The sequence below is a fragment of the Erpetoichthys calabaricus genome, chromosome 16 (assembly GCF_900747795.2).
Source record: "Erpetoichthys calabaricus chromosome 16, fErpCal1.3, whole genome shotgun sequence".
Lineage (NCBI taxonomy): Eukaryota > Metazoa > Chordata > Cladistia > Polypteriformes > Polypteridae > Erpetoichthys > Erpetoichthys calabaricus.
The window spans coordinates 78,810,514-78,830,849 of NC_041409.2; the positions used below are offsets into that span (position 1 = coordinate 78,810,514).

General features: G+C 41.9%; 2 protein-coding genes across 2 annotated transcripts in view; one reads left to right on the forward strand and one right to left on the reverse strand.

Moving 5' to 3' along the window:
- The window catches only part of lrr1 (leucine rich repeat protein 1), a 147,318-nt gene that overhangs the window by 94,695 nt on the left and 32,287 nt on the right, over window positions 1-20,336 (reverse strand). The window lies entirely within an intron of this gene.
- On the forward strand, window positions 4,057-12,276 carry dnaaf2 (dynein axonemal assembly factor 2). Its single transcript, XM_028822071.2, has 2 exons — window positions 4,057-6,294; window positions 11,356-12,276. Exons 1-2 carry the CDS (start codon window positions 4,144-4,146, stop codon window positions 11,938-11,940), a joined length of 2,736 nt encoding a protein of 911 aa, XP_028677904.2. The 5' UTR covers window positions 4,057-4,143; the 3' UTR covers window positions 11,941-12,276.

Genomic DNA, 20,336 nt, shown 5'->3' on the forward strand with positions numbered 1-20,336 from the left:
TTAGATAACAATCTTAACTGGAATACTAATATAAAAAAATATTCTCTAAATGCAACCAGCGCTTACTTCTCCTCCATAAACTCAAACTATTTAAAGTAGACAAGGACCTCATGTTGTCCTTTTATCGCAGTCTGATCCAGTCTGTTATCACTTTCAGTTTCATTGCCTGGTGGTCTGACAAACCAAAACTCAAAAAAACTCCAGCAGATTACGAAGTACGCAGCTAAAGTTATTGGGGCTGATGGAGATGATTTGACTAATGTGTGTCAGAGGGCAATACTACAGAAACTGGAAATCATCTCAACCGATGACAGACATCCATTACATGTAGAACTTAACTTCAGTAAATCAGGAAGGAGAGTCGCTTTGAAAACCCACATACTGTAAATCCATCCAGAAATTCCTTTCTTCCTAGTGCCATACGACTTTTCAATAAGAAATAGCGGAGATAATGATTAAGGTTTTTGATGTATATCCTGCAACCTTTTTTTTTTGGTGTAAATATGCATTATCTAACTGCCTTACCTTAACCTGTCTTGTTTCTATTTGTTTGTTTTATTTCATTCTGTCTGTAATTAGATACAACTGATAAGGCAAATTGCATGTTTTCTTGTGTAAACATGACTAAATAAAGCAACCTTAAACCTTCAATCTGCCTCAAGAATGATTTAAGATATGAAGCGGCAGGGATGTGAACTGCTGGCCACTACCGAGAGTTGATTCTACAATAAAATAAAAATAAAAAGACGAATAACCTTGGAGGTCAATCATGTAGACGTCACGCGTGTGTACTAAATTTCAGATCAATCGGTTTGCGAGCTGCAGGTGATTTAAAATCCTGGACAGACAAACGGATAGCCACGGTGGCGTATTATATAAGAAGATGACCACTACAGGGTCTGCTGCTGAACTGGTGTCATTTCTACATTCAGTGTTGGTTGCCCAGTTGTCTGCTCTGCTTGTTGTTAATGCCCATTATTATGGTATATTTAAGGGAAAAGTAGCCAAATCATGAGAACAACAAAGCTAAAACTAAAATAGAAATACTCCCGAATGTCTTATGTAAGGTGACCAGAATTTTTTGGGCCAATCCGGGGACATGGGGGGGTTGTGGGGTCTAGAATCTACAGATCACGAGTAGGGACTCTAAACACTACAGAGTACAAAGCGAAAGCTTATCACGTGATTTCTCGCCAAAGTTGCAGGATGCTGTAAAGCATAACCTCCGTTAAAACACCGCGCCGAGTTCAAATTATCGTGGTGATGAGATACATTTAAAAAAAGTGAAGCAGCTGAAACCGGGGACAGACAAAAATCTTAAACCGGGGACAAAATGGGGACATGTTTCTGAGTGGAGAAAGTTGTCCGAAAAAGGGGACTGTCCCCGGAAAATGGGGACGGATGGTCACCATACCTTATAAATGTAACAATCACATTGTTGTGCTTTTCCGAATGCCGAATAAGAGAAGAGACAGGGGGGAAAAAAGCTCAGCTAATTAAATGAGACCAATTTGAGGTAAAACAGCTCACTGATTGTAAAAAGCAGTTGGAACAAACACCTGCAGCTATACTGGGCGTCCCCAGGATTGAATCTGACAACCACTGATCTAAGAAAATAAAGAAATGCGCCAGACCTCAGTATGTGCGTCTTGGGAACTGCAGGTCTGACATTGTGGTCAGCAACACAGGAGCGCCACAGGGGACTGTACTTTCTCCGGTCCTGTTCAGCCTATATACATCGGACTTCCAATACAACTCGGAGTCCTGCCATGTGCAAAAGTTCACTGACGACACTGCTATCGTGGGCTGCATCAGGAGTGGGCTGGAGGAGGAGTATATAGGGACCTAATCAATGACTTTGTTAAATGGTGCGACTCAAACCACCTACACCTGAACACCAGCAAAACCAAAGAGCTGGTGGTGGATTTTAGGAGGCCCAGACCCCTCATAGACCCAGTGATCATCAAAGGTGACTGTGTGCAGATGGTGCAGACCTATGAATATCTGGGAGTGCAGCTGGATGATAAATTAGACTGGACTGCCAATACTGATGCTCTGTGTAAGATATACTTCCTTAGAAGGCTGGCGTCCTTCAACATCTGCAATAAGATGCTGCAGATGTTCTATCAGACGGTTGTGGTGAGCGCCCTCTTCTACGCGGTGGTGTGCTGGGGAGGCAGCATAAAGAAGAGGGACGCCTCATGCCTGGACAAACTGGTGAGGAAGGCAAGCTCTATTGTTGGCATGGAGCTGGACAGTTTAACATCTGTAGCAGAGCGAAGGGCGCTCAGCAGGCTCCTATCAATTATGGAGAATCCACTGCATCCACTAAATAATATCATCTCCAGACAGAGGAGCAGCTTCAGCGACAGACTGCTGTCACCGTCCTGCTCCACTGACAGATTGAGGAGATCGTTCCTCCCCCAAACTACGCGACTCTTCAATTCCACCCGGGGGGGGGTAAACGTTAACATTTAACATTATACAAAGTTATTGTCTGTTTTTCACCTGCATTATTATCATTCTTTAATTTAATATTATTTATTGTATCAGTATGCTGCTGCTGGAGAATGTGAATTTCCCATTGGGATTAATAAAGTATCTATCTATCTATCTAGAATGAGTGCACTTCCAAACCATAGTTATATAACGGGTTTCATTAAAAGCAACAATCGACTTCTTAAAGAAACTGGACAGAGTACAGGAGACACTTCCAATGCATGCTCCTGATGATAAATTCGGACTTTACAGAATTGACGTCGACGCTACGCACGCAAAATCTGTGCGACTTGAAGTACAGCTGACGCTTCAGATGCAGGTTCCTAATGGTGAATTCGGAGTTTACAGAATTAAAGCAGACACTTTGCACAGGAATTCTGTGCGACTTTTTCTTTTGTTAGTACTTCACGTGCTAAATCACAACTTTGAGCATGCGCTTGAGTGATTCCCAAGTGAAACAAATCACATAGGTCCACGCCACGGTCAATTCACCAATCACAACTTAGCACTCGCTAGAGCCCGCCCTCTCAGACAAGACGAGTGAAAGTGGCAGTTTTGAAATTCGAGCCATATTTCATGTTGCAGCTGGAGGAATATTACGGACAAATTTTATCAAAAAAATAAATAAACAAACAACAAGAAAAACATATTCCGTGACATATTTATTTTCGCTAAAATATCACGTTCCTTTTTTATATTCATTGTCATATTTGTACCTTCCCTTTATTTAATTTTGTCCGAAATGTTCCTCCATAATATATAACTATGAATAGATGATAACAGCAGATTTATCACTTCCCAGTGGGATTGTTCCAGCATACACTAACACAAACTAAGTTCCGGTTTTCTTCATCTGTTATATCGCCTACTACACAGTAAAGATTTCTCTTTTGCCAGCATATTACTGGAGCCAAGCCTTTCACTGAATGAAATGGATTCTTGGTCAAGCAAGGGCTCTAATGAGGAAGCACACAGCCCAGTAAATTGCCATTTCGCAACCTTAATTTTTAAGAGTGTGGATACAAACTAATGTCAAAACACTAAACACGAATAGCAGATTAACAGAGCAGAAAGTTTTGAATCAGAATAAGAAAGAACATGCAGGAATAAAAAAATACAAAAATGAAAATTGCTAAACGGAAACCATGAACATATAATTTGTATACGCTAATATGTAGGAATATAAATGCTGATATTAAACCATTCATAATAATGACTGTTAAAGATAATTTAGTTAGCAATTCGGTCGTATCCCTTTTAAAAGACCCACTGTATTTTGGAGAAAGATAAAGAAGAATAAATGGTAAAAGACCAGATTTTGTTAACTATTTTAGAATGAAACACTCGAAGGACAGTTATCACTAAATGGCGATTCTTTTGATGATCTCATCTTCAAATAACAACATAAATTTATAAACATGAACTATTCTACCGGATCTGCGAACGAAACTTCCCTGGAGAGTTCTTTGCTACACTGCAAACCGTCTGTTTAGAATCGGCACAATTTTTCGATACGCCGCCATTGCCGTACGTCATCTCCATAGAAACAACAACGCTACGCCGCCTCCATGACAACAGTAGACTCGCGTGAGCTGATCCGTCCTAACTCCAGCACAGGTAAGCTCCAGTTCATTTTCAAGCATCATGGCTTCTATGCGCAAACTGGAAGAGCTCAATCTCACCCATGATGAAATCGACCGCTTCAGCCAGGCGATGAAGAGTGAGGAGTTTCGGAAACTGCTCCGTGAGTACGCGGAGGAGATCTCGAACCCCGAAAACAGGAAAAAGTACGAGGAGGAGATCCGGCTGTTGGAGCAGGAGCGGGGGGTGGACGCTCGCTTCGTGCACCCTCACGGTAATCATGTCCTCCGGACTACGCAGGATGGGAAGCAGAGGTGCTTTATTAACGTTTGTAGTAACGAACTAATGGGCAAGCCCAGCAGCAGCGCCACGATGGGCATGGGAGGCACGCCGGGGCTGCAGTGGTCCCTACCTTACAGTCTAGCTCCCGGACGTGAGGACTTGGACTCAAAGGGCCGAACAGTTATCATCTATGATGTGGTCTTCCACCCAGACACACTGACAATGGCGAAAAATAACGTGAGATTTCTGAAGATGATCGACCAAACTGCGCTGGAGGCCATTCAGAAGCAATTTGGAGTGAAGCTGGACGAGAAGAACGTGAAAAGGTTAAAAACAACTTACAAAGGAACCCCGCAGCCGACTGTCATCCGCAAGGAACTGCCCGGTGGGCCAAAAGTGCAGCCGGACGATATGTTTAAGGTGCCGTGGCCCAGCGACCTGCAGTCGAGCAGCGGAAAAGGGGGCGGGGTCAGCACCCCCAAATACGTCATCACTCACAGGTCATTCGTGGACATGCAGGACTACCGCTGCTCTCGGGACACCGGTCCCGGCACGCGGCCTAAGGAGCTGCAGGTCACCATCGAGCTGCCCCTGCTCAGCTGTGCCAGCCAGGCGGACCTGGAGGTGACCGAGAAGCACCTGTCTCTTCGATCCCGAAGTCCGGCTTACAGTCTGGAGCTCCCATTGCCTTATCCGGTGGATGACACCAAGGGGTCGGCACGCTTTATTAAGACAAAGAGGCAACTCGTGGTCACCCTGCCGGTACTCCCTTTGAAACCGGAGATCCGCTTGGGACAGACTGAGATCCATGGGGAAAAGGAGAAAGGACTGGAGACAACAACTAAAGAGGAAAGATCTGAGTCCGGGGAAAGAAAATGGGCTTTATCTACTCCTGAGGCTTTTTTGCAGCATTCCACATGTTATGGAGAGAAGATGAAACAAGGACTGGTGACTGAGTGTAGTGGGAATACTCCCACAGAATTGAACACACCACTCGAGGATGGAGGACTCTGCTCTGAAGCCGAAAATCTGCAGGAACAAGTCACTGAGGAGAGGTCACAGCCAGGAAACGAAAAAGCTGTGGGTTCTCATGAGCCATCTATAGAGGGAAGTGTTCAGCCCAGCGGGGGAGACAACCAGGAGGTTAAAAAGAGATTTGTGTTGAAGGGTCCTCATGATACATCTGCAGAGCTGAACACACAGCATGAAGACAGAGGCTGTGCTGAGCTAGAACACTATTCAGAGGTGGAACGTCTATGGAAAGAGAACGCTGAGGAGATGTCACAATCAGGAGAAGGGGAAGAGGCCAAGGAGCTCTGGGCTCAGGGAGACATGCAGGAGCTGCAAACAAAACCTGTTTCTGAACATACTCATAATGCATCTGTTGACTGGGAAACATTGCCAGAAGATATCAACTCCACTGAATTGGGACAAGCAGCAGAGGCAGTGTGTCTAAAGGTGGAAGCCATGGAAGAGAGGTCACAGTCAGCTGAGGCAAAGGCACCGGTGGAGGAGAAGATGCAGCTAAAATCACACGTTGACCTATCAGTGCAAAAGGCCATGGAAAGGACATCTTTAGAAGAAGGAACAGAGGTTGCTGAAGGGGAACAGACAAGGCCAGAAGTAAGAGACACCAAGATATCAGAACAAAAAGTACAAGCTAAATGTCTTCTAGGGGAGTCAACACATATAATAGGAGACAACGTCCAGATGTCATGTCAGAAAGCATTAAGTCCTAAACAAGTGAGGACTGCGGCAGGGGAGGAAACCGCAAGGGGACCCGAACCTCGTTTTGTCGACAGGAGGACACAGCCAGGGAAAGAGGCTATTGTGGACAGAGCCACCGAAAAGGCCGCCAAGTGCCCGGAAAAGAACGTAGGGGCAGGACATCTTCAAGGAGAGTTTGCTTCTGGACTGGCAGAAGATTTACAGGTAATTTTCATTTTTTTACTCTTATTGTCTGCTGAACATTAATACATTCGGAATTTCATTACCATAATTAAAACGATTCAAGAAAATAAAAGTAAAAATATGAGTTTTCAGTGGAGCCTTTTAGAAAGGTTAGGGGTGGCACAGTGGCGTAGCAGTCGGCACCATTGCCTCACAGCCTGGTGCACTTTTGTGTGGAGTTTGTGTGTTCTCCCTGTGTGCCATAAGTTGTCTCTGGAGACTTTGGTCGCCTCCCACATCTCACAATCATGCTAGATGAGGGTCTGCTGTATAAATAGACCCTTTGAATGTGTGTGGCTGTGTGTGTTCTTATGGTGGGCTGTGTTAGCCCTTGTACCCAGTGCCACCAGGGCAGGCTATGGCTCTCTCTATTCCTGTAATGAAAAACAAGGGCAGGTTCAAAAAGTGGATGGATTGGAAAGTTCAACGACTTCATAATGCGTGAATTATTAGCACTGGTAACTCATCTTCTCAGGAAACATTTTTACCAGTGAACATTTTACACTTGTCGTGTTTACCAGCAAGTTGGCATGGGCCCTAAATCTAATATACAGTGGAACCTCGGTTTGCGAGTAACTTGGTTTACGAGTGTTTTGCAAGACGAGCAAAAATTTGTAATAAATTTTGACTTGATAAACGAGCGAGATCTTGCAGTACGAGTAGTATGTATACGCTTTGTCTGCTGAGCGTCATGTGATCACAACTGAGCTGATGGTTCTCTCTCTCTCTCGCTGCGGGATTGTGGGCAATCATCTCCTATTCTCTGTCTGAGTTGGCGTGCCTCACTCATATAGTCAACATCCGTACGAGCGTATACCGTTTGTGACTGTGTGTGCGCGCGCGCATGTGTGTGTGCACGCGCACGCTCGTGTGTGTGCTGTGACGTGCGAGTCCCCATCTTGCACCCCAAAACACGAAGCTGAGTCTCAGTACTTTAGCAACACCAGCTTTATTCAGCTTGAAACAGCAACAGCGCAGTTATTTATTGTAGCGGGATCTGCCGCTCTCCTATACACAGACACAGCAGTCAGGCAGGGCCCTGCGCATTTATAATGTTCCTTGTATCACCCATCGACGGCGCTTATAGCATGTCTACGATCTTTTCGGATTCGCTTTTATGGCGAACTGCTACAGCGCTGGGAGACTGCGATTGCTTTGGGACGCTCTCCCGCGTGTCGTCCCATTGGGTGGAATCCCACAAGAGTTTAGAAACTCACTCACACCAGCCATGATTCTTTTCAAAGATAAAGTGCAGGTTAATTTGTTTTATGTAATTTTACTTTATATTTTGTATTAATCATTTTTTATATGAATAGTTTTGGGTTGTGGAACGAATCATCTGAGTTTCCAATATTTCTTATGGGGAAATTCACTTTGATATACGAGTGCTTTGGACTATGAGCATGTTTCCGGAACGAATTATGCTTGCAAACCGAGGTTCCACTGTAGTGCCTTTTTGATAATTGCATAGTGTTTTGTATACGGTGCTTTGTTTTTATCAGATTACATTTATTAATTACAACTTTTATTATCCAACATTTAATCGTGTTACACATTCAGCCCGGACACACCCAGAATTTTTCATGTAGAAATTGATGCCTTTTTTTATCAAGACGCCATGAAATTAACGTACAAATGCAGCCAAGACATCAGTAGTACTGCTAACGGCTATTACTGCCTGAAACAACTGATGTTTAATTTAATATTCACGCATGAGCGCAAAGAAAGTCCCCTCTTCATTCCTTCAGTGTCCTAATGGTCAACTCCCTTTGCTTCTCCTCTATTAGTCATTTGAAATGCTAACTGGTTATTAGAGAAACCTTGGTAATCGCATTAGCACCGCTGACACCTGTTTTTCCTTTCACTTGGGTTACAAGGCGCTGACATTCTTAAAATTCAGTTCTGGGTTTAAAAAATGGCCAAAACAAAAGAGCTGTCTCAAGAAACATGGCGGCCTGTTGTTTGTTTTTTATTTTTGGCAGAATGAAGATTATTGCACGTGACAGTATGAAGATTTCATACAAAGATTTTCATAAAAAACGGCATACACATTTCCCTTTTTTTTTTTTTTGTGTGCGCATATCTTCACGATTGAATTCACACAAAGTTTAACAAATGAGGCCTCTGCACAGTATCTGCTTATTCATTGGCTAACATTGCGTCTCTCGTGATATCGGACCGGGCAGAATTCACTGAGAGATGAATACAACTAAAGATTAAAAGTTCAAGAAAAGTGAGAGAAAGCATTCTAGAGAAGAGGAAGACGTATTAGACTTGTGCGAATCGGAGATGCTTCATCACGCTGAAGGTCCGTTCACCTCTGCAGTTTCCTAACTAATCCTGATGTACTCCAGCTGTGGATGTGAGTGTAGATGTAACAACAGGACGCATTTCTACAGTTCATATACTCATTTATGAATTGTGGGCACGTTCCAGTTTCGTTCATAAGAGCCTTTTTACAGAACTGGTTTATCTACACATACAGTATAAAAGGCAAAGCCCTCACTGACTCATCACTAATTCTCCCACTTTCAATATTGGTGGGAAGCTGAAATTTCACATACTCATTCCTTGCAGTGTTCTTACAAAAGTTAGGTATGTTTCATGTCCTATTGCAACACCCAAGGGGGGGGGGGGGGGTTGTACCCCCTAAACTGTATATATAGATAAGGGAAACCCCTCCTCACTATTTCTGTGACTTCCAATATACGTAGGAAGCCCAAATTTCCTATGCTCATCCTTCACACTGTACTTACAAACGTTAAGTATGTTTCATTTCACGCTGTGCCCCGTAACGAACTTTCGAAAATAACGTCTTCTTTTTGGCGGTTCTCACCATTATGGCGTAAGGAACTTTCGGAACTGACCTCTCTTTTCATTTCTTATTTCCGTTAACAGGCGATTTATTTCACGGCAGAGACACACAAGGGCCGGCCCCGGTCCCCATTCCTTTTTCCGCACAGCCGCTGTCCGCGTACCTACCACATGTGCCTCCTCACTCGTTTCCTTACTTTCCTCAGCTGTTCGTCGTGCTCACTGCTCCCGTCTTCTTTACTCCACCGCTTCAAGCCTGTTTTTGTTTGCATTGCTTCACGTCTTCCTGCTGGTGACTCCTGCCTTTTCATTTAGTTTCTTTCTTCACACTCTTAATCCTCCAGGCATGCCTCTGCATACTCTGCTTTTGGAGGTCGGTGCACCAATTATGTTACTACGAAACTTACACCCACCAAAACTTTGTAAAAGCACCAGGCTTCAGATCAAGTCTCTGCACAAGAACCTCATTGAGGCCACTGTCTTCACTCAGAGGAGACAGTGCATCCCTCTCATGCCCTCTGACCTCCCATTCCAATTCAGACGCCTCCAATTTCCAGTAAGGGTCTGCTTCACTATGACAATAAATAAGTCACAGGGCCGGACTCTAAAAAAAAAGCACAAGTTTGCTTCTCACATGGCCAACTGGACGTTGTATGCTCAAGAGTGAGCTCAGCAGACCAGCAGCTTGGTCATTTTACAGCCCGAGGGCAGAACTGCAAAGAGATCCTTACATCCTAAAAATGTACATTTCTCATACAAGACATTTAGAATCATAAATGAAACTCTTTACAATCATCAAATTCAGTCACAATACTAAAATAAGCCTACAACAATAACATTGACAATCAGGTTACCTTATTTTTAAAATGTTTCCTTTTCTTTTTCATAACTATTTAACACACTACTTCTCCGCTGCGAAGCACCGGTATTTTGCAAGTGTACTCTCTCTGTATATAAAATCCTAAGCCTAAAAGTGCAACGATTTTATGTCACGTTTGTTGTCATGCATTAAATCGGGCTTATTTTAAAACCTACCTATATATGTTTGGTATCATTCTTTTCAGAATCTATCGAAATTTAATGTAATGTTGTTAGACTTTTTAGATTCTTATTCCATTTTTAAATTATAAACTAAAATATCAAAAAAGTCGTGGTTTATAAGAATGGATCATTTATTTTGTCTCTTATAAATACGCATCGAGCACAGTGGACCTCCGTTTAACGGGAATACTCCAATCGGTAAGAGAGTAAATATTTTATTCTCATTTCATGATTTTTACTCTGTTAAATAGTAATTCATTTTTCTTTTACATAGTTATAGAATTTTGTGATTTTGACTCCAATAAATAATAATTTTTCGATTACATATTTACAGAATTTTGTGTTTTTGACTCCAATAAATAATCATTTTTCTTTTACATATTTATAGAATTTTGTGTTTTTGACTCCAATAAATAATCATTTTTCGATTACATATTTATAGAATTTTGTGATTTTGACTCCAATAAATAATCATTTTTCGATTACATATTTATAGAATTTTGTGTTTTTGACTCCAATAAATAATCATTTTTCTTTTATATATTTATAGAATTTTGTGATTTTGACTCCAATAAATAATCATTTTTCGATTACATATTTATAGAATTTTGTGTTTTTGACTCCAATAAATAATCATTTTTCTTTTATATATTTATAGAATTTTGTGTTTTTGACTCCAATAAATAATCATTTTTCGATTACATATTTATAGAATTTTGTGTTTTTGACTCCAATAAATAATCATTTTTCTTTTACATATTTATAGAATTTTGTGATTTTGACTCCAATAAATAATCATTTTTCTTTTATATATTTATAGAATTTTGTGATTTTGACTCCAATAAATAATCATTTTTCTTTTACATATTTATAGAATTTTGTGATTTTGACTCCAAAAAATAATCATTTTTCTTTTGTACACAGCTGGGGGTTGGGCTCTGGATGCCCCAGGGGGGCTTGCCCCCCCCCTAGTTTAACAATATTTTAGTAAAAATACATGTGTCTGGGGCATTGCCAGCATGTCACATTAAAAAAAAATCATTTTTGGGTGGAGTATTCCTTTAAAAATCTCCACCTCCATTCCCAAAAAGAAAGATCCAAACACTCGCGACATGTATGACTTTAAACATGGACGCCGTAGTTGGCTTCAAACCCTTGTTAGTAACGCTGATCTGGTTTTCCCCACAGGTTGATCCTCACAGCTCGTCAGCTCACTCTGGGAGACACCTTGCCCCACTTCAAGGTGAAGAGTCTAGCGCGGCCCCCTTTCCCCTTTGTGATTCCCAAAACGGTCCTGATGAGTACTCTGGGCCTAGTGGTGTCGTTACATCGGATGTTGGCAAAGAAGACACCCAGGAACCCAACACGGTGTCTGAATGTGGGCATGACCTTGAAATGGAGCAAATGCCAGCCTTGGAAGGGGAGCAGCTGCCACGTCAGCTTTTTCTTCAGGAAGTTCCCAGCAAAGTTGATGACCTCACTGAGAAGCAAAGCAGAACCGCCACCGGTGACACATGCCCAGCTTATCTGGAGTCACCGTTACGGCCTGAAATGGCAGAGGAGCAGAACCTTCATGAGCTTGGCTGTGTACCACACAGCACAAAGCCGGAGAGGCAACCCACAACGGGAATAGTTGCTGAAAAAGATTGTCCTCTAGTAGCTCCTGTAATCAGAGAGAGAAATCCAGCAGATGGGAAGGAGGACGTAATCAGTGACCATTCCACCCAGTCTGCAGTTGACTTTCACAACTCACTTCTGTATGAGCTGGATTAATTTAACTCTTGTGTAGGAAAAAAAATCAAATGCTGCACGGGCATTGCTTCCTTTAGACTGACAAGTATGTCAGAGTCATCAGGAGGAAACGCTTTTAACTTTGTACCCCTCGTGTGTAGACACGGCAGCACAGCACAGAGAGGGGGCCTCACCCATTGTCGTTTTTCACACTCTGTGCCTACATTATTGTATTTTGATTTTCTTTACTGCTCTGTTGGTACCCACTCTGTACCCGCTGCTGCCTGGCTCAGACAATGGATGGATGTACTTTACATACCGTTGATGGGGTTGTGGGGAAGTAATCTCAGGCTCTGGAAATAAAATGATTGAATGCTGGACTTTTTTTTTTTCCATTTACCATTCCATTTACAGTTGGCTGACCCCTTTAACTAAGGCGATTTGAGAAACGATCGGTTACAATTCTTTGGTTCCCAGTTGGAGCACAGGCAGGTATTGGACAGAGATTTTTAGGAAGTCACTGCGCATTGGAGAGATTCCCAAGGACTGGAAAATGGCAAATATCATCCCATTATAAAAAAAGGGTGACAGGGCAGATCCAGCAACTATAGGCCAGTAAGCTTAACATGCATCACAGGAAAATGAATGGAAGGAATTATTAAGGATAAGACTGAGCAACACCTGGCAAGGACAGGAGTTATTAGGAATAGTCCGCGTGGGTTCAGAAGAGGGAGGTCGTGTTTAACTAACATGCTGGAATTCTGTGAAGAGGCAACAAAAGGATACGATCAAAGTGGAGCAGATGAGATTATTTATCTTGACTTTCAGAAAACATTTGATAAGGTGCCACATGAGAGGATGGGCATCAAATTAAAAGAAGTGAGAGTTCAGGGTGTGGTGTGTAGATGGCTGCAAAACTGGTTTAGACACAGGAAGCAGAGGGTGATGGTGTGTAAGGAACCTCTTCAGAATTGGCTGATATTAGGAGTGGTGACCAGCAGGGGGCAGTGATAGGTCCGCTGCTATTTTTAATATATATAAATGATTAGGAATATAAGTAACAAGCTGGTTAAGTTTGCAGATGATACCAAGATAGGTGGATTAGCAGATAATTTGGAATCTGTTATACAGTGAGGAACATAAGTATTTGAACACCCTGCGATTTTGCAAGTTCTCCCACTTAGAAATCATGGAGGGGTCTGAAATCCACATTGTAGGTGCATTCCCACTGTGAGAGACGGAATGTAAAAAAAAAATTCAGGAAATCACATTGTATGATTTGTTCAGAATTTATTTGTATTGCACTGCTGCACATAAGTATTTGAACACCTGGCAATCAGCAAGAATTCTGGCTCTCAAAGACCTGTTACTCTGCCTTTAAGAAGTCTACTCCACTTAGTAATCTTAATTAGTAGCACCTGTCTGAGCTCTTTAAAGACACCTCTCCACCCCACAGTCAGTCAGACTCCAACTACTACCATGGGCAAGACCACAGAGTTGTCAATAAGACACCAGAGACAAAATTGAGACCTCCACAAGGCTGGAAAGGGCTACGGGGCAATTGCCAAGCAGCTTGGTGAAAATAGATGTTGGAGCAATTGTCAGAAAATGGAAGAGGCTAAAGACGACTGTCAGTCTCCCTCGGACTGGGGCTCCATGCAAGATCTCACCTCGTGGGGTATCACAGATGATAAGAAAGGTTAGGAATCAGCCCAGAAATACACGGGAGGAGCTGGTCAATGACATGAAGAGAGCTGGGACCACAGTTTCAAAGGTCACTGTCGGTAGAACACTATGCAGTCATGGTTTCAAATCACGCATTGCACGGAAGGTTCCCCTGCTCAAGTCATCACATGTCCAGGCCCATATGAAGTTTGCCAATGATCATCTGGATGATCCAGAGGAGGCATGGGAGAAAGTCGTGTGGTCAGATGAGACCAAAATAGAACTTTTTGGTCTAAACTTCACTCGCCGTGTTTGGAGGAAAAAGAAGGAGGAATTGCATTCCAAGAACACCATCCATACTGTGAAGCATGGGGGTGGAAACATCATGCTTTGGGGGTGCTTTTCTGTGAAGGGGACAGGACAACTGCACTGTATTAAGGAGAGGATGAATGGGGCCATGTATTGTGAGATTTTGAGCAACAACCTCCTTCCCTCAGTCAGAACACTGAAGATGGGTCATGGCTGGGTCTTCCAACATGAGAATGACCCGAAGCACACAGTCAGGATAACCAAGGAGTGGCTCCGTAACAAGCATATCAAGGTTCTGGGGTGGCCTAGTCAGTCTTCAGACCTAAATCCAATCGAAAATCTTTGGAGGGAGCTGAAACTCCGTGTTGCTCAGCGCCAGCCCTGGAACCTGACAGATCTAGAGGAGATATGTGTGGAGGAGTGGGCCAAAATCCCTGTTGCAGTGTGTGCAAACCTGGTCAAGAACTACGGGAAACGTTTGACCTCTGTAATTGCAAACAAAGGCTTCTGTACCAAATATTAACACTGATTTTCTCAGGTGTTCACATACTTATGTGCAGCAGTGCAATACAAATAAATTCTGTACAAATCATACAATGTGATTTCCTGAATTTGTTTTTACATTCTGTCTCTCACAGTGGGAATGCACCTGCAATGTGAATTTCAGACCTCTCCATGATTTCTAAGTGGGAGAACTTGCAAAATCGCAGGGTGTTCAAATACTTATGTTCCTCACTGTATCATTACAGAAGGACTTGGACTGCAGACAGGCTTGGGCAGATTTGTGGCAGATGAAATTTAATGTCAGTAAATGTAAATAATTACACATAGGAAGTAAAAATGTGAGGTTTGAATACACAATGGGAGGTTGGAAAATCGAGAGTCCACCTTATGAGGATTTAGGAGTCGTAGTGGACTCTAAGCTATCGACTTCCCGACAGTGTTCAGAAGCTATTAAGAAGACTAAAAGAATGTCAGGTTATATAGCACCTTGATGTGTGGAGTACAAGTCACAGGAGGTTCTGCTCAAGTCTTTATAACACACTAGTGAGGCCTCATCTAGAGTCCTGTGTGCAGTTTGGGTCTCCAATCTACAAGAAGGACATAACAGTGCTAGAAAAGGACCAGAGAAGAGCAATTAGGCCGATTCCGAGGCTACAGGAGATGAATTATATGGGAAAATTAAAAGAGCTGAGCCTTTACAGTTTAAGCAACAGACGATTAAGAGGAGACCTGACTGAAGTGTTTAAAATTATGAAGGGAATTAGTCCAGTGGATCGAGACTGTTATTTTAAGATGACTTCATCAAGAACAAGGGGACACAGTTGGAAACTTGTTAAGGGTAAATTTCACACAAACATTAGGAGGCTTTTCTTCACACAAAGAACGATAGACACTTAGAATAAGTTACCAAGTAGTGTAGTAGACAGGAGGACTTTAGGGACTTTCAAAACTTGACTTAATGTTCTTTTGGAAGAATTAAGCGGATAGGACTGGCGAGCTTTGTTGGGCTGAATGGCCTGTTCACATCTAGAGTGTTCTAATGTTCTAACAGGTTCAGCAAGGTGAAGTGACTTGCTCATGGTCACACAGTAGTGGGACTTGAACCTACAACATCCCAAAGCCTTAACCATTAAAATTACATCACACATTTCTTTTCTTACTTTCACCTAATAAAGTCCATTTGGAACAATTCCTGATTAGGTCACCTATACACATATACTTTTGTCTTAGGTAAAGGGAAGACAAAAGCCACACATAGTCAATTTTCGGTTTATCCCATAATGCCTCATCAGAAATAAGGTAGAAGGATATGGTCCTACTGCTGGCAAACATGTCTATTTGGGAGATCGTTTCAGATTTAACACCCATAATGCTGCTGAAACTACAGGCAGACAATACTTCTGCATCAGTGACAGTGCAGTCCTGTTGGAGGTCCTCTGCTCACACTTCCTACATGACCGGACCCTACAGCGGGGCAATGCCAGACCACAAACAGCTGCTGTTGGCACAACTGTCTTGAGGTATGCAAAGCATTGCCTTGGCCTGCTGTCTCTCCTGACCTTAATCCCTCACAGAGCCAGGGGGATGCCTCGAATCATGGCATCAGGAGATGTGACCCCACAGATCTAGAGGGACGATGCTTGTATGTAATGGAAACATCAAGCAGTGGTGACTTCAAGAGGCGGTCATACACTACTAAAGGACTACAACACAAGTGTTGCAGATGTTTGCAGTTTTTATTATCTGTTGTTAAGGCATTAAATGTGAAAAACACCTTCTGCAAAAGCCATGTCTGTCTACATGATACAATTCTACTCCCAGTGGACCCGTTTTGTTGAAATGTTGCACACTTGTTCTTCAAGGAGATTTGTCGAGGCAGTTTAGTTTGTGTCGAGATTTCTCAAATACAGTGCACTATAGAGAGTTCTTCTATTTTAAAATCTCCCATTGAAAAGTATTGGCAAATCTGGAAACTCGACTATCTGAAAACAGAAACATACTGAGCGACTTCAACTAGGGATCTGTTTACTTTTTCTGTTTTACCTTGGGAACCGTTATTTCAACTTGTCTATATACGTATATTTTCTAAATGTATCTTTTACTTTGCTTTGCTCAGCAGCTACTGTGATGGCAAAACAGTGGAACACCAGCAGCCATGCGGGCTGAAACAAATACATCTTGATGCAGAACCCGAGATTGGGCAGGGGCCAGACGACCAAGTATTAGCATACAAGAAAGGTGCAACATCAGAGACAGGCTGGGAGCGTTACTGCACTCACCACACAACGAGCCACGCGGATCGGGACCCAAGTGCAGCTGTGCAACGGGTTGACACCTCCGCACCACACTGGCATACTGTGGAGTGCCAGTCCACCAATCGCTGATTTTCCCTACAAGTTGGAGGACCTGCTTGCAGGGCTGGATGCAGATTAAGGTCATACCCAGGATGGAGCAATTGCAGGTTAAGGGCCTTGCTCAAGGGCCCAATGGAGTAGAGTCACTTCTGGTGTTTATGGGACTCGAACTGGCAACCTTCCAATTGACACAACATTAGAGATGCATTTATTAATGATATCCATCATTTATTTGATATGGTGGTAATGATATTGTGCATTTCATTATCACCATCCGTTTCCCTTAATGGACTCCAAATGCTGCGGTAGGTCTCATTCTATAGTGCCTTGTGTGAACCTCAGGCACAGCTGCTCACTTCTCCTGCTCCTTGAAATTGATGCTGGTGACATGATGTTCACCTCCATTAACATAAACGTAAAGGCAGCTTAATGAAGAAATGGCACAGTGACACTTGGTAGTGACTAAAGGGGTAATCACATAATCTCACAACTGCAGTATCTAAAGATTACGATTTGATATTTCTTGACAACTTATCTGCAAAACACTAGAATGTTCCACCACCTATCATAGTTGGATGCAGGCAACAATTTCTACATATATAAAGCCACAAGACACCCATTTATTTGCCCAGCATCTGTGCCCTGGCCTGGGTGTTGTCGTTCAGTGTCCACAAGAGGGCGAGACTCTCCAATGAACAAAGGCAAGTGGCCGGTGTTAAGATCGTAAACTGTGCAGAGTACTGGAAGTCGCATCATCCACAACAGGTCTGGAATGTCCAATGAAGAAAGACAAAAAGTACAAAGAAACGGGAATGCAACGGCTAGAAAGTTAGATAAAAAAGGTAACAAGCGATACAAAGAAAGGGATGTAAGGCATATCCCAGTGAACACAGGTTTGTAAATTCACAATGCAATCGAAATGGACTTATTATTGCACCATTAAACCAGTTTTAATAAATGGGTATTTTGCTATGCTAGTTTGAACATGAGACTTTAGCACAAACTTAAGTCTCCATTAGTCTTTGAAAAATGTAATGTTTCTGAAATTTGAACTGCAATAAGCCACAGACCCTTCACATCTAACTACTACTAACAGCACAGGAATCCACTCATCACTTGAGCTGGAATCCGCCGTTTATAAAAGCAACTTCAGCCACACAATATTGTAAAATGGTATTAAACATTTTACATACACTACATATAATTACATTCTATTCTCTTTGGTATTTCTGAATAAGACTCAGTGTTACAAACTATGCAATAAACAAAGTGGTGATAAATTATTTGATGAAGTGACTTGAAAATGTAAACGTGCTCCAACTTTCAAATCAGCGAACCAAATCTCCAAAAGTACCTGACTACTACACCAAGCAGACATTTTCTTATTTGCTGCTGCATGGTTTCATTTCCTGTTCTTCTCATTTGTTTACTGTTATTTACAGTTGGGTTATTATACAACATTAATTACATTTGACGTTTTATTTTTAAGAGCTGAAAAAACGTGCATTTTTATTTTCTTTTTGTGATTATTATGCTTTTAAATTCTACCAGTTGTGATACAATGATAAAGAAGACACATCTATAATAACTTGGATTCCTCTGGGGTATGATTGGATAGTCTAAAAAAAATGAATGTACAGGAAGCACACAGAAATTGTCACGATCTCCCAACACCCAATTCTGCCTTCACACGATAATCCCGACTGTTACAATAAAAAATACATCCCTGGACTCTGGCTTTGTGCCAACCACTTTAAATTTCCTTCAATAACCCCAATGTTAAAAGTCTGCTCTTGAGCGTGTTGTAGCCTCTCAACTCACCAGTTACTTAACTTGAAATAAACTGATGGAACCCTTTCAGTCTGGTTTCAGAGTGCAGCACAGATGTGAAACTGCTCTGCAAAACTATTGATTTGCTTATGGCAGTAGACTCTGGACAAACCACCATAATCATTTTTTTAGAACTCATTGCAGCATTTGACACTCTCCAACATGGCATTCTACTATGCAGAATGGAGAACATTCTGGATGTCTCTGGCACTGCCTCCAGTGGTTTAAGTCCTATCCTATCTGACTGACAGGCAAGAGTTTGTTAATCTTGGACACAGCAGACCCAGCTCAGTGCCAGTCACACAGAGTTCCCCAGGGCTCTGTCCTTGATGCTCTGCTCTTCTGTATCTACGGTATATGCTTCTCCTTGAACATATTATCTGTAGCTTTGGACTGGGTTATCATTTTTATGCAGATGATACTCACCTCTAGTTCAATGTTAAAAGTGAAATTTCAAATCTTCCTCAGTGAAATTAAGACCTGTATGGAGCAGAACTTTTTAAAATTAAACTGCAACAAAACTGAACTTCGCAAACTGACACTACAGCAAAACAAGAAAATTCTCTCATTAGACCTTCTTCTAATACAAGGAACCTTGGTATCATTTTTGATTCCTCCCTTTCTTAATCCACCCACATAAACCACATTAAGGAAGCTTTACTTTCACCTCTGTAAGATATCCAGTGTTACTTTTTGTAATTGCTGAAAAACTTGTCTACATTTTTATCACATCATACATCAATTATTGCAACTCCCTACTAGCAAGTGTCACTTCTAAATTTATGCCTCATCTCCAGCAGATTCAAAACTCTGCTGCAATAGTGCTTACACAAAAGAGCAACAGCGTGCACATAACATCCACCCCGCTCTGCCTCCAGTGGCTCCCTGTTTCTTACATGATTGAATATGAAAGTCTATTAATACCCTACAAAGACTACACCAGTGACCTTCTCCATCACTATGTCCCTGTTTGGCCTCTTATGTCCTCCGATTCTGACAATCTTTTTGTGCCCAACACTAACCTGCACTGTATGGATGACAGGACCTTCAGCTATATTGCACCCAGACTTTGGAATGACCCACCCGAAATTAATTAGATCAGCTGACTCAATTCACTGTTAAACAATTTAAAACTCATCTGTTCAGGAAGGCGTTTCACTTCACCTATTAACACTCCCTTCTTTCAGTTTACCAGTCTGTCCAGATGCTCAGGATATGTTGTGTGCTATATCACACATTGTTTTATTTCTTCAGGCATTTCTTTTTAGTAGTGAATTTAGTATTTTACTCCGGTTTATTGTCTTGTATTCTGTTGAATGCTTTGTATATCCTCTCTTTATCCATTTTAGTGGTCTATGCAGAAAATATCTGTATTCAATGTTATATATACCCTGCTGTTCTTTCTGAGACTCTGAAATGCCTTGAGCATGAGAAAGGCACTATATAAATAAAATGCATTATTATTAATGCTGTATGTTATTAATGTGCAGCATGTTAGGAACTTAGTAACTAATGCAGAACAAACAAGAAAAAATGTTCTGCAACAACACTAACATAAATGGTTGTAGGTAAACACAGATCAAATAGAGTTGAAGGGTTACAAGTAATCTACCTTATTATACTGCCATCTGTCAAAACAGAACAAGCCAATGTTTAATAAAAAGAAATAAACACAGCACAAGTTAGCTGAAACGGTCACCATACTAATGTAAGAAAGTTAAACTCACTTTGGGAATTATAAAGGAAAAGAAATTCATTTTTGGATGTGAAAGGAGA